The sequence below is a fragment of the Oxyura jamaicensis genome, chromosome 4 (genome assembly GCF_011077185.1).
Source record: "Oxyura jamaicensis isolate SHBP4307 breed ruddy duck chromosome 4, BPBGC_Ojam_1.0, whole genome shotgun sequence".
Classification (NCBI taxonomy): Eukaryota; Metazoa; Chordata; class Aves; order Anseriformes; family Anatidae; genus Oxyura; species Oxyura jamaicensis.
In genome coordinates, this window is record NC_048896.1 from 14870411 (window position 1) to 14892701 (window position 22291).

Here is a 22291-nt window from a genome sequence, read left to right on the forward strand (position 1 = left end):
AGGCTTGCGAGGACACGCCTTTTAGTGCAAAGAGGGAGGTGGCAGTGAGAGCTGGCGGGTGGCTCTGCCGTCGCGGGTCCCCGCGGGACCCTGGCGCTCACTGTACAGTATTTTTTTTGCTGGCCATGGGGGGCTCGAGGGGGGTGGCGGAGTTGGCGGGCAGGAGCCCTTGGAGGAGGTGTGGGATGGGGAGGCAGGGAGGCTTTGGCACAAAAACTGAGCCGGGCTGGCACCGAACCTGCCCGGGTATCTCCCTGGGTGCTTTGCCAAGCAGCTTTCGGCTGGTGCCGGGCACGGGAAGCAGGCGGATGCATCTCCTGCGGGGTCCGTCAGGGTCTCTTATCTCGCAGGGGCCAGGTGGGAGCTCACAGCCAGCACCGCCTGGCCCCTGCAGGATGTCCCTGATGCCCTGGGGCTGCCGGTGTGCGAGGAGACCCCGCAGAGCCCTCCGTGTGTCCCCGCGTCCCTCCTCCACCTGCAGGTCCCCGCACCAGCACGCCAAGCGCCGTCCCCAGCGGCTACCTGCCCAAACGTCCCCGCGAGGACACGGACGCGCGTTGCGAGCTGTGGCTGCAGATAAACTGCAGGGGAAGGGCTTTTTGGTGCCTTCAGCTGCAGCCCGGACGCCTCGTGGGGCAGACTGCCTGCCCAAGCGCGGGCGGCGGGGGGACCTTTGGGGAGGTCTCACCTCCCCCAGCGCAGGTGGCGGTGGTGGGGGGACCCGCTGGGAGGTCTCATCTCCACCACCCAAGTCCGGTGCTTGGCTTTTCCCGTGACGTGTCACGAGAGCAGGGTGTTGGGCTCTTTTTTTTTGGAGGGGAAGGAGGGGAGGGACAGTGACACGGCTGCCACCGTGGCCACGCGGCGACCGGTCAGCGCTGGTGGCACGCGAGGGGGTGCAAAGCAAGGCGCTGTTTCCACAGGTTGGGGTCTAGGGATGCCAAACCCCCCTCCAGCCCCTCTCTCGGCCAGGGTTGGGTGGGAGGCGGAGGGACCGGCGGTCCTGCGGCGGGGCTAGGTCATCTTCCTGGCCACGCTGGCGTAGGTGTGAATGATCTCCTCGTCCGCGGGACACGTGTGGCTGAACTCATCGCAGGCGTAGGCGTTGTTGAGGTAGCGCCAGACGCCCGTCATGTCGGCCGGGATCTCGAAGTCGCGGTACTTTTTGGCTGCAATCTGGAGAGGAGGAGGAGGGAGAGGATGAGGCTGAGACCCTGCAGGCTCGCGGGGTGCCCTCAGCCCAGCCCCGGGAGCCCCTACCTTGATGATGTGCAGCTTGGGCAGGAGGTTGCAGTCGGCCAGCGTCAGGTGGTCCCCGTCCAGGAATTTCCTCTTGGAGACGGCGATGTCCTCCACGCTGTCCTGGTCGATCTCCTCGGGCAGCGGGTTGTTGAGGTACTGATCCAGCCGATGAAACTCCCGCAGCAGCGCCTTCTCCAGGTCTGGGAGGGCAGCGGGGGGGGGGACGTGGCCTCAGCCAGGCGCCGGGTCCCCGCCACCTCCCTCACCCTCCCAGGAGCGAAGCCCCCGGGCTGTGCCCCCCAGAGCGGCCCCACGCCCGCTTTCTTACTGCTGTTTGCTTCCTTGCGCGGGTTCTTGATGTACGCCGAGAACTTGGCGAAGATGTCGCTGCCCACGTCGAAGGACTCCTTGTACTTGGGGCTCAGGTGCGGGTACCTTGAAAGAGACGCTGGTGGCAGCAGGGGCAGAGGTGTCCCAGGGCGCTGCGCAAGGGCTGAGGCACCCCAGGAGGTGGCTGACAAACGCGCCCAGCTTCCTCTTTTGCGCAGGGCGTTCGCTTTGGCTACCAACAGGCATACGGGGGGGGGGCACCTCCCATCCCCATCCCGACACCGGTCGCCGCTGCCAGCTGCAAAACCACCAGCTCCCGGGGAAAGCTGCACCATCGCCCCCCCCCACTTCCAGCCCCGTGCGGAGTGAGCGCCGCTTTTCCTCCCATTGTTTTCCGTCCCACGCTGTCACCGTCCCCCGCCCCGGCCGCTCTCCTGCCTCGGTTTCCCAACCCGCCCAGCCCGGCGCGGGGCTGCACTTACGTGGGAGGGCCCAGGGTCTGCTCCAGGAACTCCTCGATCTTGATGAAGTCGGTTTTCAGCTCCCTGTTGAACAGCAGGAAGGGTGGGTTGGTGCCTGGCGCTAAATCCTTCAGCTCTTCGGGTTTCCTGGAGCAGAGAAAATAAAGGGGCAAAGCTGGGGTTGGGCGCGCAGGACCGGGCGCATCCCCCAGTTGTATTTTAGACTGGGTCTGGGGGACGGGGGGGGGGGGGCTCTGAGGTGCCCCCCAACTTTTCGGTGTGCCCTCAGACCTGGGCGCCGATGATGCTCGCAGATCTTTGCGCGCGGCGCAGGGACCTGCGTGGTGGTGGCACCTCACCTGGTCATGTCCACCGTGGTGACGTTGAATTTCACCCCCTTGAGCCACAGCACCATGAAGAGGCGCTGGCAGAAGGGGCAGTTCCCGATGTTCTCTCCATCCAGACCGGCCTGCGGGGGAAAAGCAGAGAGCACCCTCAGGATGGCCGGGGTCGGACCCTTCCCGGAGATCCAAGATAAAGCCAGGAGGAGGAAGAGGAGGAGGAGGAGGAGGAGGATTGATAGCGGATGGGACAGGAAGGGAGGGTCAGCTTGGCTGGGAGGCCAGCCCGGAGAGGGGAAATGTTCTCATCTTTGCCAGGAAAAGCGCAGCTTGTTTTCGTCTGCTGCCTCCTGCGCTGTGCGCGCTCCAAGAAGCCAAGCACGGCTCCCCCGGCAGGAGGCACAAGCATCGCCCACGTCCCAGGGCGGAGAAGGGGCTGGGGGAGCACAACCGGGGGCTTCCAGCCCCATCCTCGCCGACGTGGACGCGCGGGGGGGATGCTCTGTGACCTGCCGGTCTCCGCGTGCTCTCGGCTCCAGGCTGGAGCCGGCCAGCGGGGGGGGGGACACAGGGACACCGAGTGCCACCGGGGCTCTGTGCCACGGCTGCGGGTCGGGGGCTGAGCGGGAGGCTGGCGGGGCTGCGGGGGACCCCGAGGCACGAAGCAGCGATAGCTCCGGGGCTTTGCACCCAAAGGCAGGGAGGAAGAGGATGCTTCAGGAGCTGGAGATGAAGGGACCCGTGCCCGGTTCCCCTGGTCTGGAGGCGAGTGCTCGGAGTGTCCCCTCCGCCTGCGGCTGCCCAGGAGCCCTCTCGGCCCCTCTGGGAGAGCCAGCCGGCCCCCAGCTCCCCCCGTCGGAGGCAGTGAGCTGGCCACAGGACACCGATGCTCCGAGTGGTCCCCTGGAGGCGATGCTGTGCCTTTCTACCACGCCACCGCCTTCCAGTCTTCCCAGAATGAAAACTGTAACCGGTGTTTCCTATTCCCAGCTATCACAAAAGGATGCCCCTGAGAAGAGCGGGATACGTTTCTCAGCCGCTGTTTCTCGTGGGAACCTCTGCAGCCTTCTTCCCGTGCTGACCCGAGCGTCTCTTTACAAACGTTGGTGCTCTGAGTAGTGGAAGCTCAGGAGCATCCTGCCAGCCCCTAGAGGACGGATAAAATTAGGGTCTAGGTACCCTGAGAGGGGCTGGAGGGTTGGGAAATGCCTTCCAGGGCTGCCCTGCTCTTGTGCCATTGAGCATCTCCCCTCCCTTCCCGACTCCATCCCCCGCCAGCCAACGCCGATGTCATCCCTTGGAGCATCTCCAGCACCAGCGGCTCGGTGCAGCCACCCTGAGAGGAAAATCAGGATGGCCTCTGCAGGAAATAGAGAACAAACCTAAGGCAGAGCCCATCCTCAGAGGCTCAGGGACAAATCTGTATCAAGAGGAAGCTCCACCGGTGCTCGTGGGCAGCAGGGAGCGCGGGGGAAGGTTTGGGGAGGCCACGTGCCTTCCCTCCCCAGCAGAAGGCAGGCAGCGAGGAGGGGAAGTCATCGCTCTCCGCTTCCTTCTCCAGCAAGAGCCTCTTCCCCTGCGCAGCGCAGGCTCCTGCAGCCCCCCTGACCCCACTTTGCTCCCTGTCTGCCCGTCCAGGTGATGCAGGAACCCATCAGGACGATGGATGCACCCCTGCAGAGGACGGCCGAACTCTTCCAGATGATGGATGAGCCCCTCCAGATGCCAGAGAAACCCCTCCAGATGCCGGAAAAAACCCTTCCAGATGACGGAGAAAGCTCTCCAGATGGTGAACAAACCCCTCCAGATGACGGAAAACCCCTCTGAGATGATGGGCAAGCCCAGCCCGGGAGGCGCCGCCTCTCAGCCCCAGCCCCGAGGCCCCACGCCTGCACGAGGCATCAAAACCCCGGCGTTGCTCACAAGTTCCTGTGGTTTTGCTCTGGGTGAAGAAGCGCGAGGCGGAAGGAGCGCCCCGGCCTGCATCCCCTCAGCGTCCCCCAGACCTGCCCTAAATTCCTCCCCAGACAAGCTCAGGAGCACCTGGGGGTGGGCGACAGTCAGACGCCGTTCCCTGGGGGCGATGCGCAGCATGGGTTCGCTGGCAGACACCCGAGAAGGGCTTTTTGGTGCTAAATTAGGATTTAGGGGAAGTCCTCCGCCGCCGCTTTGTTTTCTGTTTCCCTTCCCTCCAAAAACCCCCCTCAAACGCGCTGCCGCCGTCGCAGCCACCTCAGGCAGCGCCGTCCTCTTCTCCCCCACCCATCCTGGGGCGAAAAGGGGTGCGGAAGGGGGAATTCGAGACCTGGCTGGTTTTCTCCAAGCAAATACACCGCCCGGGGCTCAGCCCCAGCTCGGCGCCCGGCAAGCAAGGGGATGATGGGGCAAAGCCTCGGGTAACCCCTTCCCAGCACTGATTTCCGAGGAGGGGAGCGGAGACGGCGCGGCGGCAGATGTTTGGGACGGGAGTGGCGAAATGTTCCCGAGGAAGCACTTGAAAAAAAATTGCTCAATGGAAGGAGAAAAAAAAAAAAGAGAGAGAGAGAGCAAAACTCATTTCCAGTGAATAATCCTCAGGGCTGACCCAAGAAGCCGCCCCGTCCCGCCCACGCGTGGGCACCCGCTGCGTTTCCCAACGCCAGCTCGCAGCGGCCGCTCGAGGGGCTGCGTTCCCACCCTCCTGTTGCTGTTCCCCGCCGCGGCTCGTCTTATCGGGGTCCCCGAGCACGCTCGCCCCTCTCCCTTGCTGCCCTTGTGGTTCCCGGGGCGGGCGCAGGGCCACCGCTGGACCACAGCATCCCCCCCCCCCCCCGGGGCCGGGTGCTCGCCGCGCCGCCCCCGCCGGCTCTCCCGAAGCACGAGGAGGGCCACCACCTCCCGCCGCCCAGCGGCCTCGCCGAGCCCACCTTGACAAAGAGCTCGATCTCGGGCTCCTTCGACGGCCGGCTCTCCATCCCGGCGGCGTGGGGAGCTGGGGGTAGGGGGGGGACCCGCTCACTGCTGCGCTGAGTTTCGCCCGTCCTCTGCGGTGCGCAGCTGCAGCACCTCGCGCCGGGCTGGGGCCGGGGCTGGGGCTCGCCCTTTCCTTCCCTTTTTGAAGCGGGGAGGAGCGATGGGGTGCAGGCAAGGAGGGGGAAGCTGCGGGGCCTCCCAGCTGTGACTCAGCACGGGTCTATCTGGATGCGCTGACGGGTCCCCGGCCGGGCTATCGCACCCGCCCAGCCGCCTCCAAGCAGCCCGGTGGCTGCTGCCGTCAGCTCCCTGATGGGAGACAGGGTTTGTTGATGTTTTGTTTTGGTTGGATTTGGTGTTTTCGGTTTGTTTTTTTGCACAGGAAGCGTCCGCATCTACCCCTTCGCCATCCTCCCAGCCCATTTCCCCCTTAATCCCCCCTGCCCGAGCGTCTCGCCGCCGTCCCGCGGGACCCCGCTGCTTCGGGACGCGGGCGCGATGCCAGGACGCCCACCCCGCTGCGAGGACGTGGGGCTGAGCCGGGCGAGGCTCTGGGGAAGCCCGGAGGGCGAGCGGCACGGCCTGGCTGCTTGCCACCACCTCCTCGCAGCCAGCCCCTTGCAGGAAGGCATTGCAAAACGCCCCGGGAGGGAAAGCAAAAGGGCACATCGGGAAGGGAGGGCGGAGGGAGGGGGGTGTCTGGCATCCAGGGCCCCGTTCCTGGAATTTGGGCTGTTTCACAGGAAAGATGACTGCCCTGCTTTCCTCCCCAGGATGGGAGGGAAGCGCTCGCCGTCGGATGGGGCTGGCTGCCAGCCCGGAGCAGGCCGGCTTCCCGGCACACTCGGGCTCCGCTCCTCTCCGGAGCCGCCGGCTTGGGCGAGCCCCGGCTTGTGCTGCGGTACCACGCAGTCGTTGCCGAGCTTTGAGTTAAAAAGCTGTGCTTTTTTTTTTTTTCATTTTTGTCACTTTGCATAAAATGGTTGGGTGTTTTTCTGCTTTTTTGTCGCACCCCGACGGCTTGAATCAGCCCCGCTCCAGCTCGGGTGAGCTCAGACCTTCCTGCAATTAACCCGAGGCTGGCAAACGAGGAGAGGTCCCTGCTGCCTCCACGCACAGAGCGGGGCTCGGTGTCCGTGGGTGCTGGCAGACACAGGAGGCAGTGCTGGCAGCCCTTCCCTTCCCTTCCTCCCCCGGCCCTGAATGACCGGACATGTGCCGAGATGGAGATTAGGGCACACGTGCATCCGGGTGGTCGCCTGCACCCCCTCCCGGGGAGAACGGGGGGCACCCTGGGGACCCAGCTGAGCCCCCTCGATCTGCTCAGCTGCCGAGCACCTGCTCGGCCGTACAGAGCCTTCAAAACCGCGTCCCCTCCTCCCGGTCCCCATGCAGCCACAGCTGTCCGAAGCGGCCCCGGTCCCTCCGCGGGGCACAGAAGGAGCCATTGTCACCGCCGTGCCAGCCCCCGCCCCGGCGCCAGCTGCCGCGGGGACCAGTGGGCAGTGGCACAGCGGGGCGGTGGCACCATGGTGGCCACGGTCGTGGTGGCCCTGGTCCTCCTCTGCTTGCCCGCAGGGATGGAGGCCAGCCCGGAGCTCGGCGGTGAGTGGCGCGCGGGGGACAAGGGGGACATCGGGGACCACGAGGGCTGAGGCGCAAGCGAGGTTTGGGTGGGGGGGGGAGTCGCGGGGTGCACGGTTTCAGGGCACGCCAAAGGCAAGATCCCACGGGAGATGTGCTAGGGACGGCCCCGCGCCCGCCCAGCCTGCCCCAGCACCCAGAAAGGTGCCCCAGAGCGCGGCGGGGAGGATGTGATTTCATCTGGGCAGAGCCAACTGCGCGACCGCAGGGACTGAGTCAGCGGCAGCGGCAGGCGAGGATAATCACTCGCAAAATCTGACGGCAGCCTCCTCGCTGCCGTTTCGCCCCAAAACCAGCGTCTGAGCAAGCGTGTGGCAGTGCCGGGTGGAGGCGGCGCGGTGCCTCCGTCACCGGGGGAGCCTCAGCTTTGAAGCACAAAGCCCAGCCGCGTCCCTGCTGTCCCCCTTGGACGACGGGGGCGGCTCCATGGACCTGCGGCCACCCGGGGAGGTGAAAGGGGCTCTTTTGTGCCAAGCCCGGCAGTGGTTTGCAGACAGACGGGCAGAGGGACAAGTGCGGGGCTGGGAGCTGAGGCTGCCACCTGTTCGTGGGGGTTTGGGGGCTGCCAGGCTGCTGGCTGTGCCCTGTGAACCCAGCATCTGGAATCCTGCGTCCCTTCAGCATCCCGCGTCCTCCCTGGCACGTGGCGTCCTGCTCTGACCCCGCTTCCAAAATAACAGGGGGAAAATAATAGGGGAAGGGGTTTGGGACACGGAGCCGGTAGGAATGAGAGAGAGAAATACCCCGTGCTGGGAATGTGGGGAGAGAAGGACTCTGAAAGGATGCGGAAAAGGCTCGCACTGATGTGGGGGGCTCTCCCCGTCTCTGGAGACCCTCTGTTAGTGATCATCTCCTCCTGGTGGTCATCTCTGGTGGTCATTTCTGGTGATCATCTCTACGTGAGCATCCCTTGGTGGTCATCTGCTGATGGTCAGCCCTTGGTGGTCATCTCTGCTCGCCGCCTCTGGGTGACCATCTCCGGTGATCGCCGCCGTCTCCTCCCCGCTCCAACATGCAGGGTACCTGCGCAAGGTGCTGAGGAACCACACCACCCACACGTGTGACGGGGAGCAGCTCCTCATCCTCTGCCCTCGCAAGACCACCATCAGCATCCTGGGCGCCTTCTACGGGCGCCGCGTGCCCAGCCCCAACCTCTGCCCCAGCCCAGGCGATGCGTCCCAGGAGAGCACCGAGTGCACGTCCCCCACGGCCCACCTGGTAAGGGCAGCGTCCTGCTGCTGGTGGCAGCGCGGGGACCCCTCGGGGACCCCTTGGTGGCACCTCCTGCGAGAGCACCCTGGGGATGGGGGTGGGGGGGGCCCTGCTGCAGCCCAGCCAGCACCAAAGCCCACGTCCCCGGGATGTCCCCGGGATGTCCCCGGGATGTCCCTCGCCCTCCGGACCAGCGGGGACTCCAGCGGGGCAAGGTGCGGCGCGCAGCCTCGTCCCCACCTCGTGGCCGTGAGCGCGCATTGCACGGGGCCGCGCTGGCGGGGGGGGGAGACCGGGGAAGGGGGCTGCAAGCGGGGGGCTGCTGCACGGAGCTGTGCGGCTCTGCATGAAGCCGCGGGAGCGCACGGGCCTGCGGGTGCCGCACGGAAGCCCCGCGGGTGCCCGCCTGCAGAGGTGCCCACGGCCGGGTCAGCGTGCATGGGTGCTGCACGGTGCTGTGCCGCTGCGCACGCCTGCACGAGCCCGTGGCAGCGTTGCACGGAGCTGTGTCGCTCCCCGCGGGTGTTGCACGCACAGATTTTGTGCCGCGGTGCTGTGCTGCCCGCACAGGTCCCGCTCGCAGCCGCGTGGGCGCAGGGAATCGGCCGCCAAAGCCACCCCCGAGGCCAAGTGACCGCGGTGGGGGTGCCTGCAGCCACCGGACGCCTCTCGTGGGGTGAGGGCCTGGCCCCGAGCCCGGCGACAGCACCGAGGTGAGATCAGCCCGGGGGGGCTCACCGCCGGTGCTCACGTCTGTCCTGCTCTTGCCCTGCAGAAGCTGCTGGCCGAGTGTCAGGACCAGCAGTGGTGCCAGTTCTCGGTGCACAGCCAAGTCTTTGGGCCAGACCCGTGCCCCGGGACACACAAGTACCTCATCGCGTCCTACAAGTGCCGGCCAGGTGGGCAGCACCACGGGGGCACCTCTCGAACCCGTGGCTGGGTACGAGGAGGGGGTTTGGGGTGACTTGGGCTGCGTTGGGACACCCTGCGGTGTCACCCCACCCCCAGACAACCATCGGGTCAAGACGGTGTGCGAGAACAACGTGCTGAGGCTGCAGTGCCGGCCAAAATCCGTCCTGGCCATTTACTCCGCGCATTATGGACGATTCCTGCGGGGCAAGCCTGAGTGCGACGCCCCAAACACCGGGGGACCCCATATCGGTACGGGGGGGGGCACAGTTCGAGCCCAAATTACGTCTGGGAACAGTGCAGGAGCGCTGTGCTGATGGCCACATGTCTCTGCAGAGTGCCTGGCTCCGGACGCCCTGCGGAGGGTCTCCAAGAAGTGTCACCGCAAGGGAAACTGCACCGTGGCCGCTGACTGGGCCACCTTCGGGGACCCGTGCCTGCCTGGCACGAAGAAGCAACTGCGGGTCTCCTACACCTGCGGTGAGAGCAGGGCCAGGAGCTGGCCGTGGGGCTGGGGATGCAGCCCCTGGGGACGAGCGGGGTGGTGATGCTCAGCGCGGCGTCTCGTGCGTCTCACTGCAGTGCCCAAGCAGCTGCTGGAGGAGGCAGGCCCCGACACCTCGGATCCCTTTGTGCTCTCGGACTACATGCACGGTAATTCGGGGAGCGGGGAGAGACCAGCTCGTGCTCCCCCATGGGTGAAGGGCCCCACAGGTCTCCGTCTCCAAGCAGAGAGGCTGGGGAGATGCTTTCTGCTGGGGGGAGGAGGAGGTCTCGCAGAGGAGCGCCCCGAGGGCAGAGGGGAGGAGGCCGGGGGCTGGCCCCTCACATCCCCCTTGTTCACTGCAGGTGGCTGGTACAAAGGGCCCAGGTTCTCCAGGCTCCGGGAAGACAGGATGATTTTTACTAGCTCCCTGACAGCTTTTGCCCAGCTCTGGGGTACGTGGCCCCCACGTGCCAGGGTGGGGGGGTCTCCAGGCCCAGGTACCCTGCGTGCCGCGGCGGGGTTAGCACCGCGGTGCCTCTCTTTGCTCTTCTCTCCCGCCAGACGTCCCTGAAAAAGTCGGCCTCTACTTCCTTTGCGGGGTCTCGGCAGGCCTCGCGCTGCTGCTGTGCATCATCAGCCCCAAAGCAGCCTTCCTCCGGGAGGCCAGGGAGGCTCTGCAGGGCCCGGGCAGCAGCTCGGAGCCGAGCCGCGCCAAGCTGCGGGACGAGCAGGACGAGGACCTTCCCGACGACAGCTCCTCCGACTCCTCCTTCCGCCGCCTCACCCGCACCTACCGCGCCACCGACAGCATCTTCAGCCCCGAGCTGACGGCAGCCATGGAGGGGGCGGCCGAGCAGCAGGGCCGCGGCGGGGAGGAGATCTGGATGCCCAAGGAGTCCAGCCCGTACGCCATCCAGAAGATCAAATCGGCCACCAAGTGAGGCGGGACGAGGGGCCACCACCGTTTGCTCCTCACCTTACTCTTGTGCCTCCCTTCGTGCTTCACGTGCCCGCAAGCGAGCTGTGCTTTCCAGGGAATGGGCTTGCTCCTCCTAGTGAATAAAAGCAAAAGCTCCTGGTTCAGGAAAGGAAGCTGCCGAGCCCCCAGCTCCTGCCAGCCCCATCCCCAAGGGACTGCAGCCCGCAGGCCGGTTCCCACATCCCCAAAAGGGACTGCAGGGGACAGAGGCGTGGTGGTGCCTCCAGCCACCTGCGTTGTGTCACCACCAGCTCTCACCCCCCCCTTTACCCACAGTGTCCCTCCCCTGCAATTAACGGTGAAAAGAGAGGAGAAATTAAACGCTGAACCTCAGCCCCGCCTGCGCTGCTCAGCTCCGTGCCTCCCGCTGCTGCTTCTGGCGCTGGGCCACGAGGAGCAGCGAGTGCAGGTCCCACAGACAACGGCTTCCCTGCGCTTGCTCCTTCTCTCAAGACTAACTCTGTTCCCAGGAAGCCATCCTGGGGCAAACCTCCCGCGTGCGCCTCGCAGGGGATCCTTGTCCCCCCATCTTTTTCCCCCATCCCTCCCACGACGCACCCACGAGCCCAGCACCGCAGGGACTGGAGGAGCCGGCTGCGCCACGCCGAGCCCGGGCAGACACCGACCCGTCCCGGCACGGGCAGCTCGCCCCCGCGCCGCCGCGGGCACAGCGGGAGGGGGATTTTTGGCTGGGGATCGCACCCCCGGGGGCCGCTGCTCCGCCGAGGCTCCGGCGGCGGCGGGACGTGTCCCGGTTTCCCAGGCGGTGGGTGTGGGGCTACCCTGGAGGATTTCCGAAGGGTGAACACAGCGACGTGGGATTTCCGAGGGATAAAATGGGATCTGGGGTTTCTGAGGGATAAACTGGGACCTGGGATTTCCAAAGGATAAACTGGGATCTGGGATTTCCAAATGGTAAAATGGGATCTGGGATTTCCAAATGATAATTTGGTATCTGGGATTTCCAAGGGATAAACTGGGATCTGGGATTTCCAAATGATAATTTGGTATCTGGGATTTCCAAGGGATAAACTGGGATCTGGGATTTCCAAGTGATAAATTGGGATCTGGGATTTCCAAATGATAAATTGGGATCTGGGGTTTCCACATGATAAACTGGGACCTGGGATTTCCAAAGGATAAACTGGGATCTGGGATTTCCAAATGATAAAATGGGATCTGGGGTTTCTGAGGGATAAACTGGGATCTGGGATTTCCAAGGGATAAATTGGGTTCTGGGATTTCCACACAATAAACTGGGATCTGGGATTTCCAAATGATAATTTGGTATCTGGGGTTTCCACATGATAAACTGGGATCTGGGGTTTCCGATGGATAAACTGGGATCTGGGATTTCCAAAGGATAAATTGGGATCTGGGATTTCCAAGGGATAAATTGGGATCTGGGATTTCCAAGGGATAAATTGGGATCTGGGATTTCCAAATGGTAAAATGGAACCTGGTATTTCTGAGAGATGAACTGGGATCTGGGATTTCCACACAATAAACTGGGATCTGGGGTTTCTGAGGGATGAACTGGGACCTGGGATTTCCACATTATAAGCTGGGACCTGGGATTTCCACACAATAAACTGGGATCTGGGATTCCCAAGGGATAAACTGGGACCTGGGGTCTCTGAAGGACAAACTGGGCTCGGGAGGCTCGGCAGGGAAGCTCCGCTCCCGTAGCCCGCGGCTTGGCTCACACGGCGAGAACGCCGGCTGTGCTGCCACGAGCAAGTTTGCTATTTATCCGATAAAAACACCTCGCAACACCCCCGGAGGGGCGCAGAAGGCGCCGCCGCCATGACACCTCGCGGCCGCCATGACACCCCCCGCCCCCCCCCACCCCACCCCCCCGCCGCCATGACACCGCCCCCACCAATCAGCGCCCGCCCCCTTCCCCCCTCCCCTCCCGCCGCCGCGGCCGGCCATTGGGCGGCGCGGGCGAATTTTAAACTTTTCCCCCCTCCCCTTAGCAACCGCATCCCTGCCGGCGCTCCCATTGGCTGCCGCTTGGCGCACGCCGCCCGCTGATTGGCCGCGGGGCTCGGCCAGTGCCGGCCGCCGCCGCCGCGCTGCTACTTTCAAAAGAGCCGGGGCCGGCGGCGGCGGCGGCGGCTGCGCAGGTGAGCGGGGACGGGGCCTGGTGGGGGCCATATGGGGCCGTGTGGGCCCCCCCCAGCCCCACGGGAACCCCCGTTTCCTCATGGGGACCCCCTCCCCCCGGATCCTCTCACCCGTGCTAGGGGGTCGCTGGGCCCTGCGACCCCTTCCCTGGGGGTGTGTTGGGGTTTGGGGTTCCCCCATACATGTGTCGTGTGTCCCCCCCCCCCCATCCCCATATGTGAGCTCTGTGGGGTCGCTGGGCCATCTCTTTCCCTTGGGGGGGAGTATTGGGATTTGGGGCACGTCCATACACGTGCCTGCCCCCCCTCCCCCCTTACATGGGGACTATGGGGTCACCGAGCCCTGAGTCCCCTTCCCTGGGGGTGTGTGTTGGGATTTGGGGTCCCCCCATCCATAACCGGGGTCTATGGGATCACTAAGTCCTGCATCCCCTTCCCTGGGGGTGTGTGTTGGGATTTGGGGTCCCCCATCCATAACTGGGGTCTATGGGGTCACTAAGTCCTGCATCCTCTTCTGGGGGGGGGGGGTGTTGGGATTTGGGGTCCCCCATCCGTAACCAGGGTCTATGGGGTCACCAAGTCCTGCATCCTCTTCCCTGGGGGGGTGTTAGGATTTGGGGTCCCCCCATCCATAACCGGGGTCTATGGGGTCACTAAGTCCTGCATCCCCTTCCCTGGGGGGGATTTGGGATCCCCCCATCCATAACTGGGGTCTATGGGGCTGCTAAGTCCTGCATCCCCTTCCCTGGGGGAGTGCGTTGGGATTTGGGGTCCCCCCATACATGTGCCCCCCCCCCCATACATGGGGGCTATGGCGTCACTGAGCCCTGCATCCCCTTCCCTGCTGGTAGGTGTTGGGTTTTCGGGTCCCCCCATACATGTGCCCCCCTATAATTGGGGTCCATGGGGTCACAGAGCCCTGCATCACCTTGGGGGGGGGGGGGGTGGGTTGGGTTTTGGGTTCCCCCCCCCCCCCCAGATGCGTAACCCCCCTCTCTCTGCTCGCAGAGGCCGAGGAAGAGGATGCCGGTGGCACGCAACGCCAAGACGCTGAGCACGAAGCAGCCCCGAGCAGGCAAGGGGGCCCCCGTTACCGAGAATGTTCCCCCTGAGAAGGTGAGGCCGGGCTGGGCCCTGGGAGATGGGGGGAACCCCTCGCTGTGGGGTGCCCCCCGCACCCCCTCACCCCGCTGCGTTGCAGGAGGAGAGCTGCCAGGCCAAGCGGTCCCCGTCCTCGCCCCAGGGGGGGCCCAAGAAGCGGTCGGCGTTCGTGGACCTCACCAACGTGAGTGCCTCGTTGTGGGGAGGGGGGGGGGCTGCCATGTCCTCCTGGCAGCACCTCGAGGCTTCACCTCACCCTTTTTCCCTTCTTTCCTCGCTCCCCCACCCCAAAACCAGGCTCACAAGAACCAGGCGGCGGCGGGGAAGAAGGATGGGACGAAATCTGCCCCCCACAAGGCGCTGAGGGCCTCCGCTGCCGGGGGGGTCACCAAGAACAACGAAGTCAACCTGAAAAAGTGAGTACCCAGGTGAGATGGGGCTGGGGTGGGGGGTTGATGGGGGCGGGCAGTAGGTGGATGGGGTTTTGGCAGCCAGATGTGCCCCCCCCCCCCCCCCCCCTTACTTATGTCCTTATCCTCTCCAGGTCTCTGAGGAAAACGCTCCCGACAGAGGATTCTGAAGAGTCTGAGAAAGATTCCGTGCCTGAGGAGCCCGTGCAGGTACCCGAGCCGTGCCAGGCCACGCACCCCGGCGTGCAGCCTGGTCCTGTCCTGGTGGCACCGGGACACCTCCGGGCCTTGGAGCCGCTCGGGGTTAAACCCCATCCTTCCTCCCCCTCCAGCGGGGGAGGGCGGGGGCTGTGGGGCAGGTGGGGAGGGGGCTGCTTCCCCACAGAGCTCTGCCAGCCTCCCCCCCCCCCCGCAGCCTCCCCCTCACCGCAGCCTCCTCCATCCCACAGGACATCGACAAGGAGCAGCTGGGCGACCCCTACGCCAACGCCCAATATGCCAAGGACATCTTTGACTACATGCGGGAGAGGGAGGTGGGTGATGGGGAGGCCTCTGTGGGGTGGGAGGGGGGGCTTTTTTCTTTGGGGGGGGGGGGGTGTCTGTGAGTCCCTGACATCTGCTGCCTCGGCAGGAGAAGTTCCTGCTCCCCGACTACATGGACAAGCAGGTGGACATCAGCGGGGACATGCGCGCCATCCTGGTGGACTGGATGGTGGAGGTGCAGGTAGGGGGGCGTGGGGAGGGGGCTTGGAGCTCTGCGGAGCAGCTCCCGCCCCACGTAGCGCGCAGGACCCGCCAGCATCCCCAGCACGGAGCTTCCCCCTCCCTTCCAGCGCTGGGGGGGGGGGGTGGGGCGAGCCTGTGGGTGCCTCAGGAATTTGGGAGGAGCTTTTTTTTTTTTTTTCCCCTAACCGTCCCATCTTCCCCCCCCCCACAATCCCCGTGTCCTTGCAGGAGAACTTTGAGCTGAACCACGAGACGCTGTACCTGGCGGTGAAGCTGGTGGACCACTACCTGGTGGAGGTGGTGAGCATGAAGGACAAGCTGCAGCTCATCGGCTCCACCGCCATCCTCATCGCCTCCAAATTCGAGGTGACTCCCGGGGCGCGGTGTTGGGAGGGGGCGTTTTAGGGAACGGGGATTCCTTGGGACCCCAAGGGATTCCAAGTGGCCTGTCCATCCTTGTGCTACTCCTTCCTACCCCCGGGGGCTGCGAATGTGGCCCCGGGTGGGCTGGATCCTGCCTCCGGTTCTGTTTCTGGTTCTGCTCTGGATCTGGTTCTGCTCCGCTGTGCAGAAACAGCCAGGACACGGGGGTCCAGCCCAGGTGGGCGTTGCGGTGGTCCTGGCAGGAGATGTGCCCCTGGAGGGCCTGCAAAAACTCTTCAGCAGCCTCAGGATGAGGCCCTGTGAGGGTGCTGAGCAGTTCCTCCCCGCAGGAGCGGTGCCCGCCGTGCGTGGATGACTTCCTCTACATCTGCGACGATGCCTACAAGCGGGAAGAGCTCGTTGCCATGGAGAAGAGCATCCTCCGCACCCTCAACTTCGACATCAACATCCCCATCCCCTACCGCTTCCTGCGGCGCTTCGCCAAGGTGGGCGGCTGGCCCCTCCTGCCCCCTCCCCAGCACTCGGGGGGGGGGGGCGCAGCAGGGTTGGGGGGAGGCGATGGCGTGGGATCGGCATCCCCCTGGCCCCCTCGAAGCGAGGACGCCGGGGTAGTGCTGTACAAAAAAAAACAAACCCTGAGCCTTGTGGCCGCAGTGCGCCCGTGCCAACATGGAGACGCTGACGCTGGCCCGCTTCCTCTGCGAGATGACCCTGCAGGAGTACGACTACGCCCGGGAGCTCCCCTCCAAGCTGGCCGCCAGCTGCCTGCTGCTGGCGCTCACCATGAAGAACCTGGGCGGCTGGGTGAGCCCCGGGGCCGTGGGCGGGCAGGGGGGAGGATGCTTCGTGGCCGAGGAGCCCCCGGCTCACGCCGTGTCGCTCCGCAGACCCCCACGCTGGAGTACTACAGCGGGTACCGCTCGCGGGACCTGCACCCCCTGGTGAAGAGGTTGAATTTCCTGCTCACCTACCAGCCCCGCGACAAGCTGAAGGCTGTGCACACCAAATACTCACACAGGTGAGCGCCCCAGCACCGGCCTCCGGGCCCCGCAGGGGGCTGGGGGGGGCTCTGTCAGGGGGTAGCAGGGCTGGTGCTGAGCTCTAACCCCCTGCGCCTCCTTCCAGGCTCTTCTTCGAGGTCGCCAAACTGCCCCCCCTGGACATGTTGAAGTTGGAGGAGAAGCTGAAAAGCTAGCCCTGCCTCTGTACATAGCCTGTAAATAGCTGCGTGTCCCGCTCCGGGAGCACCGTGTACATAAAGATAACGGGCTTGTTTTTACTTGAAGGGGAGGGAGAGGGAAGGGAGGGAGGGGAAAAAAAAAAAAAAGCAATGTAGAACTGTCAATAAAATATTGTGTATATCTTATGTGGGTGGAGTGGTGGCTGCCAGAGGCGATGCAGGACCGGGCGAGAGGCTGGAAGGGTCCCGCTCCCCTCCCCTTTCCCCCTCCTTCCCTAAAGCAATGACACCACACCAGCAGCAGCAATAAATATCTCTTCTCCAAATATTTACACAGCTTAAATACCCATCTGGGGGTTTTGGGGTGGTGGGGGGGGAAATCTCTGCTTTGGCCCCACACTGCAGCCCAGCTCCCTGGCTCCTGTAGTGACCCCGCCACCCCGGGGCTGGCAGCACCAAATCTCCGCTTCGGTGCCTCCAGCCCCGCAGGCTGGGCGAGAAGCAGCAGCTCCAGGGACGCTGGGGGACGAACAGACAAAGCAAGGCAAGCGGGGGGGCTCCACGCACACACACACACACGCAGGAGGCAGCGGGGACCCAAGCCCCCTGTGCTCCTGGCAGCCTAGGGCGGGTTGCTGAGCTCCTTGATGGCCTGGAGGATTCTCTTCATGTGGCCGACTTTGGTGATGCCCAGGTCCTGCGGGGAGGAGAGAAAGGAGCCCAGGAGCTTCAGGACGCTCCCCGCAGCCAGGGTCTGCAGGGGGGGGTGGGGAGAGGAGGGGTACCTTCAGGTCTCTCCTCTCCAGCAGGATCAACTCCGAGCCCTGGATGTCGTGCCGCACGAAAATGTCTCTGTACTCCCCTAAACCCAGCGCTTCCAGCCAAGCAGCCACCTCCTCAGCGCCCCACTTGTCCGCTGCGGGGGGAGGAAACCCACAGAGGTAGCGGGACGGGGGGAGGCAGACAGCACCCCCTCATTTCCCACTGCCCTCGCTCAGCTTGGAGGGGGTTTCTCCTACGCGTGTGGAGCACCCGAACGCCTCCCCTTTGCCAACAAGGGGCTGAGCGTTACCAGAGCCCCCTTCTCCCCCCCCCCCGGTGCAGTGGGGCTGGAGATACAGAGCGGGGCTGCTCTGTGGGGCTGCTAGGAGAGGAATTGCACCCTAAGGGGCTTGGGGACAAAGGTACAGGTGGGACGTGCCCCTTGTGGGGCTGCTGGGGGGGGGGGGTCAGCACCTATCCACGTCCCCTCCTCACCTGGCAGCGCGCTGTTGGCCTTCTGCTTCTGCGCCTTGTCCTTCCTGGGCTTGGGGATGTTGAGGCGAAGCTTGAAGCTGCCCTTGTTGGCGCTGCCACCGCTCTCCTGCAAGAGCTGGGGCTGAGCGTGCTCCCGCAGCCCCCCCCCCCTTGTCGCCCCCACCCCATCCCCATGCCCCCACCTCCTCCGCGGGGTGGGCGATGGGCACCAGCCAGTGGATGTCCAGCAGCCGCTGCAGCTCCTGGCCCAGCGCGCTCAGGGGGCCCTGCAGCGCCTCCTCCTCCTGGGGCGAGTCCAGCTGCGGGGGACAGGGACCGTCCCCAGCCCTGCTGCCACCCGCCGCCGGGGGGGACCCCTCCGCTGGGGGGCTGGGGGGGGTCCCCGGCCCCGCACTCACCGCCTTCCCTTCCAGGAACGCCCTGGTCTCGGCGTAGAGCGCCTTGATGCTCAGCACCACCTCCACGGCCGCGTTCCTGCTGAGAAACTGGGGAAGAGGGGGGGGGAGGAAGGTTACGGGGGGGGGCATCGAGGTGGGGGGTGCAGGGGGGGGGGGGGGGGCGTCGCGCCCCCTCTCCTCCCGCTCACCTCGGCGGTGCTGGCGGCTTTGTTGGAGAGCGCCTCGCTCAGCGCCAGGGCGCTGGTGTTGACGGCGTGGGCCAGCTCCTGCTCCACGGCTTTGTGAGCCTTGGCCGCCTCGTGGATCCTGCGGCGGGGACGGGATGGAGCAGGGCTGTCCCCCGCGGCCACCGCCGCTGCCACCCCCCCCCCCCCCCCCCCCCGTGGCCCCCACCCTGACCTGGCGATGAGGCTCTCGGCCGCCCGCGAGAGCTGCTGCAGGAGGCTGCTCTCCTCCTCCGTCAGGTACTCCATGGACTGCTGCGAGCTGAGCCGCGGCCGCGCGGCCGCACGGTAGCTCTCCCCCTTCTGCTTGTCCTCCCAGGACTTGAGGGTGCTTTCAAACGCCTGCGGGGGGGGGGCAAGGAGGGTTCCCCCCAGCTTGTGCCGCATCCCCGCGCGGCCGCTGAGCCCCCGTCCCGTCCCGGGAGGCTCACCCGGTCCCTGGTGAGCATCTGGGCTCGGTTCTTGTGCTGGATCTTGATGACGCCGGGCGGCTGGATCCAGGCTTCTCCATCCACCTGCACGGGGACGCCCTCGTCCCCGCGGATGGTGATCTTCACCACGCGGCACTGCGGGGCGCACGGTCGGGGCTGGCACCGCGGCAGCGCCGGGCTCGGTGCCCCCAAACCTCCCCCATGGCCCTACCTGGGCGATGCGGTGGTGCTGCAGGTTGATGACCCGCGACACGGCCATCTGGATGCTGCCGAAGACGGCCACCACCTCCAGCTTCTTGTCGTCGAAGGACGGCGCTCCGAAGTTCTGCAGGGCAGGGGAGGGGGTCGGCACAACCAGGCTGGGCTCAGCCTTCCCCCCTCAGAACCCCCCCCCCCGGCACGACGGAGAGGCGCGTGCTGCTCCCCCTGCCTCGCACTCACGTTGTCCTCCTTGGTGCCTCCCCAAAAATTGATGCCCCCGGCGTAGCTGGGGATGTTGAGGACAGCGATGCCCTGCAGGCTGGGCAGCGAGATGGGCACCCCGTCGCACTGCAAGAGAGGGCTGAGCCTGGGGGGCCACCGCGACGCCCCCCGAGCCCCCCCCCCCCCAGTGCCGCCCCCCAGCCCCGTACCTCCAGCTGCACCCGCTGCTCCAGGTTCTTGTAGGTGCGCTGCAGCAGCTCCTTGGTGCCCAGCACCCCGTACCACATCATGTTCTTGGTGCGGCTGCTGCGGGGCGCACCGGGGGGGGGGGGGCTGAGCGGGGCCGGCGGCTCCCCCCCCGCTGCCAGCAGCCCCCCCACTGACCCACCAACCCCTCCGTGCGCCACCCTGGAGTCCCTTCAAGCACCCCCGTGCTCCTTCATCCAGCACCCCGGTAGCCCAGTGGTCCCTCCCAGCATGGGCACGGGGTGTGAGCATGGGGGGGGGGGGGAAGGGGGTGGCAGCCAACCTGCACTTCTTGGGGTGCTCGTCCCGCTTGTTGTTGAACTCCAGCGAGATCTTGGCATCCAGGCCGATGCCGAAGTAGTTGTTCATGACGCATTTCTCCGAGAAGTGGCTGGAGGCAGCGGGCACAGCAGGGCTGGCACCGCCACGCGCGGCACAGAACCCGTCCGAGCTGCCGGGGGGGGGAGTTTTTGGGAGGCGGGGGGGTGCTGGCGGGACCCCAGACTCACAGCGCGCCGGGGTCCTCGGGGAACTGCAGGCTGCCGAAGGCGTCCGGCCGCTCCAGGAGGATGGACGACGTGGCGGAGGTCACCGTCTCCCGCCGGGAGCCTGGACGTGGTGGGTTGCTGCTGAATGAGCCCATCCCGTGGCCCTCCCCATCGCCCCCTCCCCCCCCCCCAAAAAAAAAAAGCCCAACGTGTGCCACAGCAGCGCCTTACAGAGCCTCTCCTCCTCCTTGTTGAGCTCCTCCGAGCTGTCCTTCTTGCTGGGGACTGCGCTGGCACGGTAGGCTTGGGTCTGCTTGTTCTGCTCGTCCACAGCTGGGTGCAAACACAGGCCTGGCAGCGGGTCCAGGGCACCCGCCCCACGCCCCTAAAGCTGCCCCCCAAGCCCTGGGGTTGCCGCTGCAGCTGGGACCTTCAGCGGCATCAGGGAAACGCCCCGGAGAAGGGCTGATGCTCCTCTGGGACCGCACAGCGAGGCGGCCACGCTGAGGATTCGGCCGGGGAAAGCGAGGCACGGACCCCTCGCCGCCCCTCCACGCCGCCCCCTCACCTTTCTCCGCCTGCTCGATGATCTGCCGCAGGGCTTTCTTCAGGCTGTTGGCCCGCAGCATCAGCTGCTCCTTGGATTTGAAGATGCGGGGCACGGGGCTGGGGTTGAAGCCGCTTTTCTCCAGCTCCTTGGCGTCGGCCGGGGCGGCCTGCGGCGTCCCCTCGGGGACCACGACGGCCTGAGCCTCCTCGGTCAGCTCCCGCACCAGCGAGTCCAGCTTCTCGTTCAGCATGGCGCACTGCGGGGCGCCCACGGGCTCACCCCAAGAGCCCAGGCACCCCAAATATCCGTGCGCCAGCCCCCCCTGGATGCACACCCCCCCAATTCCCTGCCCCTCACCTTCCTCGCCATCAGCTCGGCCTCCTGCTTGTTCTCGGTCGCTCTCTTGTACGCCCGGCCGACCTCAGCCACGAAGTCATTGACGGTGCCGCAGAGGAACCTGCCGAGGGAAGCGGCTGGGGGGGGGTGCGATGGGACGGGCCAGGGCACGGCCGGGTCCTTGGGGGGGGGGGGGGGCCGGGCCGCGGGGGGGGGCCGGGTCCCCCCGCCCCGTCACCCCCGGCCCCAGCTCCCCCTTACTTGGCGGACGAGATCACCACCGAGTGCTTGTCCGACTCCAGGATCTTGGCCAGGTGGAGGGCGACCGAGTCGGCGTAGTGGGAGATCTGGGCCTGGCAGGGGACAGCGCGGGCTGGGACACCTGGACGGGTGTCCCGAGCCAGGACACGGGCTTGTCTGACCGCCGTGGCCACCCGGACAAGGGCACGTGCCAGGCTGAGCCCTGCCGCGCTCATCTCATCCCTGATGGGACGTCAGGGACATCCCCCCGAGCCCCTCTGTCCCCAGAGGTGCCCACCTGGATGTTGGAGTCCCCGTCCTCCTCCTCCTTCAGGGCCGGTGGGGACTGCTTGGGGGCTTCGTAGGTCATCACGCTCCACCTGCCGAGCAGAGACCGCGGATGGCTGCATCCCCACCCATGGGGGCGAGCCAAGAGCCCCCCCGGCCCCCCGGCACCCCGGCGCTCACCGGTCCAGCATCTTGGTGGTGGCCCTCTCCAGCTTCTCCAGGATCTGCAGCAGCTGGGTGTCGTCGTCGCAGAGGCTGCCCCAGCCCAGCACCCGTGCCAGGTCGTTGCCGGTGCCCAGCGGCAGGACGCCCAGCTGGCACTGCGGGACGGGGACGGGGGCTCAGCCGTGCGCCCACCCCGAGCCCCCCCCCCCCAACCCGGCACCGAGCGCTCGCGGCACCCCTCGGGGGTCGCAGGTGGCGGCGGCGGGGCCGCGGTCCCCGGGGGGATGAGGACGGGGATGTGGCAGCCCGCCGTCCCCGCCGTGCCCCGCCGCTCACTTGCTTGTGCAGCCCCAGGGCGTCGATCTCGGACAGCACCCAGCCCACGCTGCCGTCGCCGCCGCACACCAGGATGCGGAAGGTGGAGAACTTCTGGAAGAGGCGCAGCCTGCGTGGGGGGCGGGAGGAGGGCGCTGGGGGGGGTCCCTCCGGGCTCCTGCCGGTGGCACCCCCGGTGCCGGAGCTTACCCCAGGTGAGGGCCCCCGTTCATGAGGTCGAAGACCTGGGCCGGGTTGAGGAACTGCTTGAACTTGCGCAGGAACTTGACGCCTTGGTTGTCCCCGCTCTTGGAGTTGACGAAGGCCAGGAGAGGGCTGGAGCAGGTGGAGGGGCAGGTGGCCTTCCAGAAACCTGTGGGGAGCGCGCGGGCGTGAGCCCCAGCCCCGTCCCCGTTGAAGGAGGCACTTCTGGAGCCCCCGAC

General features: G+C 66.1%; 5 protein-coding genes across 5 annotated transcripts in view; 3 read left to right on the forward strand and 2 right to left on the reverse strand.

Moving 5' to 3' along the window:
- Positions 1-814: 814 nt before the first annotated feature.
- Positions 815-5572, reverse strand: LOC118166177 (chloride intracellular channel protein 2-like). Its single transcript, XM_035324859.1, has 6 exons — positions 5281-5572; positions 2393-2502; positions 2055-2180; positions 1571-1677; positions 1261-1442; positions 815-1176 (listed from the first exon to the last, which is right to left on the reverse strand). The coding sequence occupies exons 1-6, from the start codon at positions 5326-5328 to the stop codon at positions 1015-1017; spliced, it is 735 nt and encodes a 244-aa protein (XP_035180750.1). The 5' UTR covers positions 5329-5572; the 3' UTR covers positions 815-1014.
- An 877-nt stretch (positions 5573-6449) lies between these two features.
- On the forward strand, positions 6450-10890 carry LOC118166175 (protein eva-1 homolog C-like). Its single transcript, XM_035324857.1, has 8 exons — positions 6450-6931; positions 7989-8188; positions 8958-9081; positions 9191-9343; positions 9428-9571; positions 9674-9745; positions 9941-10030; positions 10140-10890. The coding sequence occupies exons 1-8, from the start codon at positions 6550-6552 to the stop codon at positions 10517-10519; spliced, it is 1545 nt and encodes a 514-aa protein (XP_035180748.1). The 5' UTR covers positions 6450-6549; the 3' UTR covers positions 10520-10890.
- A 1674-nt stretch (positions 10891-12564) lies between these two features.
- LOC118166176 (G2/mitotic-specific cyclin-B3-like) lies at positions 12565-16565 on the forward strand. The gene is made up of 12 exons (XM_035324858.1): positions 12565-12686; positions 13695-13802; positions 13888-13971; positions 14085-14203; positions 14332-14419; positions 14644-14730; positions 14829-14921; positions 15152-15289; positions 15637-15792; positions 15962-16111; positions 16195-16325; positions 16433-16565. Exons 2-12 carry the CDS (start codon positions 13710-13712, stop codon positions 16500-16502), a joined length of 1209 nt encoding a protein of 402 aa, XP_035180749.1. The 5' UTR covers positions 12565-12686; positions 13695-13709; the 3' UTR covers positions 16503-16565.
- Positions 16566-17109: 544 nt separating this feature from the next.
- LOC118165872 (diacylglycerol kinase delta-like) lies at positions 17110-22081 on the reverse strand. The gene is made up of 21 exons (XM_035324229.1): positions 22059-22081; positions 21870-21978; positions 21549-21688; positions 21379-21460; positions 21102-21193; positions 20862-20961; positions 20523-20760; positions 20186-20287; positions 19976-20075; positions 19750-19917; positions 19430-19526; positions 19239-19346; positions 19009-19122; positions 18798-18932; positions 18542-18708; positions 18331-18448; positions 18143-18229; positions 17927-18043; positions 17745-17850; positions 17273-17403; positions 17110-17184 (listed from the first exon to the last, which is right to left on the reverse strand). Exons 1-21 carry the CDS (start codon positions 22079-22081, stop codon positions 17110-17112), a joined length of 2409 nt encoding a protein of 802 aa, XP_035180120.1.
- The window catches only part of PHKA1 (phosphorylase kinase regulatory subunit alpha 1), a 25069-nt gene continuing 24857 nt past the window's right edge, over positions 22080-22291 (forward strand). Inside the window, exon 1 of the mRNA XM_035324230.1 lies at positions 22080-22193. Within this exon, the coding sequence (XP_035180121.1) occupies positions 22080-22193 (114 nt within the window). The remainder of the gene's footprint in view (positions 22194-22291) is intronic.

Coding starts and splice junctions, on each gene's coding strand:
- LOC118166175 (XM_035324857.1), top strand. CDS start 6,550: ATGGAGATTAGGGCACACGTGCATCCGGGTGGTCGCCTGCACCCCCTC. Junction 8,189..8,957: donor CGTCCCCCACGGCCCACCTG/GTAAGGGCAGCG, acceptor CTTGCCCTGCAG/AAGCTGCTGGCCGAGTGTCA. Junction 10,031..10,139: donor AGCTTTTGCCCAGCTCTGGG/GTACGTGGCCCC, acceptor CTCTCCCGCCAG/ACGTCCCTGAAAAAGTCGGC.
- LOC118166176 (XM_035324858.1), top strand. CDS start 13,710: ATGCCGGTGGCACGCAACGCCAAGACGCTGAGCACGAAGCAGCCCCGA. Junction 14,420..14,643: donor CCGTGCAGGTACCCGAGCCG/TGCCAGGCCACG, acceptor TCCTCCATCCCA/CAGGACATCGACAAGGAGCA. Junction 16,112..16,194: donor TGAAGAACCTGGGCGGCTGG/GTGAGCCCCGGG, acceptor GTCGCTCCGCAG/ACCCCCACGCTGGAGTACTA.
- LOC118166177 (XM_035324859.1), bottom strand. CDS start 5,328: ATGGAGAGCCGGCCGTCGAAGGAGCCCGAGATCGAGCTCTTTGTCAAG. Junction 2,181..2,392: donor ACCACGGTGGACATGACCAG/GTGAGGTGCCAC, acceptor TCTCTGCTCCAG/GAAACCCGAAGAGCTGAAGG. Junction 1,443..1,570: donor GCGCAAGGAAGCAAACAGCA/GTAAGAAAGCGG, acceptor CTGCCCTCCCAG/ACCTGGAGAAGGCGCTGCTG.
- LOC118165872 (XM_035324229.1), bottom strand. CDS start 22,081: ATGAACGGGGGCCCTCACCTGGG. Junction 21,979..22,058: donor AACGGGGGCCCTCACCTGGG/GTAAGCTCCGGC, acceptor CCCCCCACGCAG/GCTGCGCCTCTTCCAGAAGT. Junction 17,404..17,744: donor GGCCAACAGCGCGCTGCCAG/GTGAGGAGGGGA, acceptor CTCCCCCCGCAG/CGGACAAGTGGGGCGCTGAG.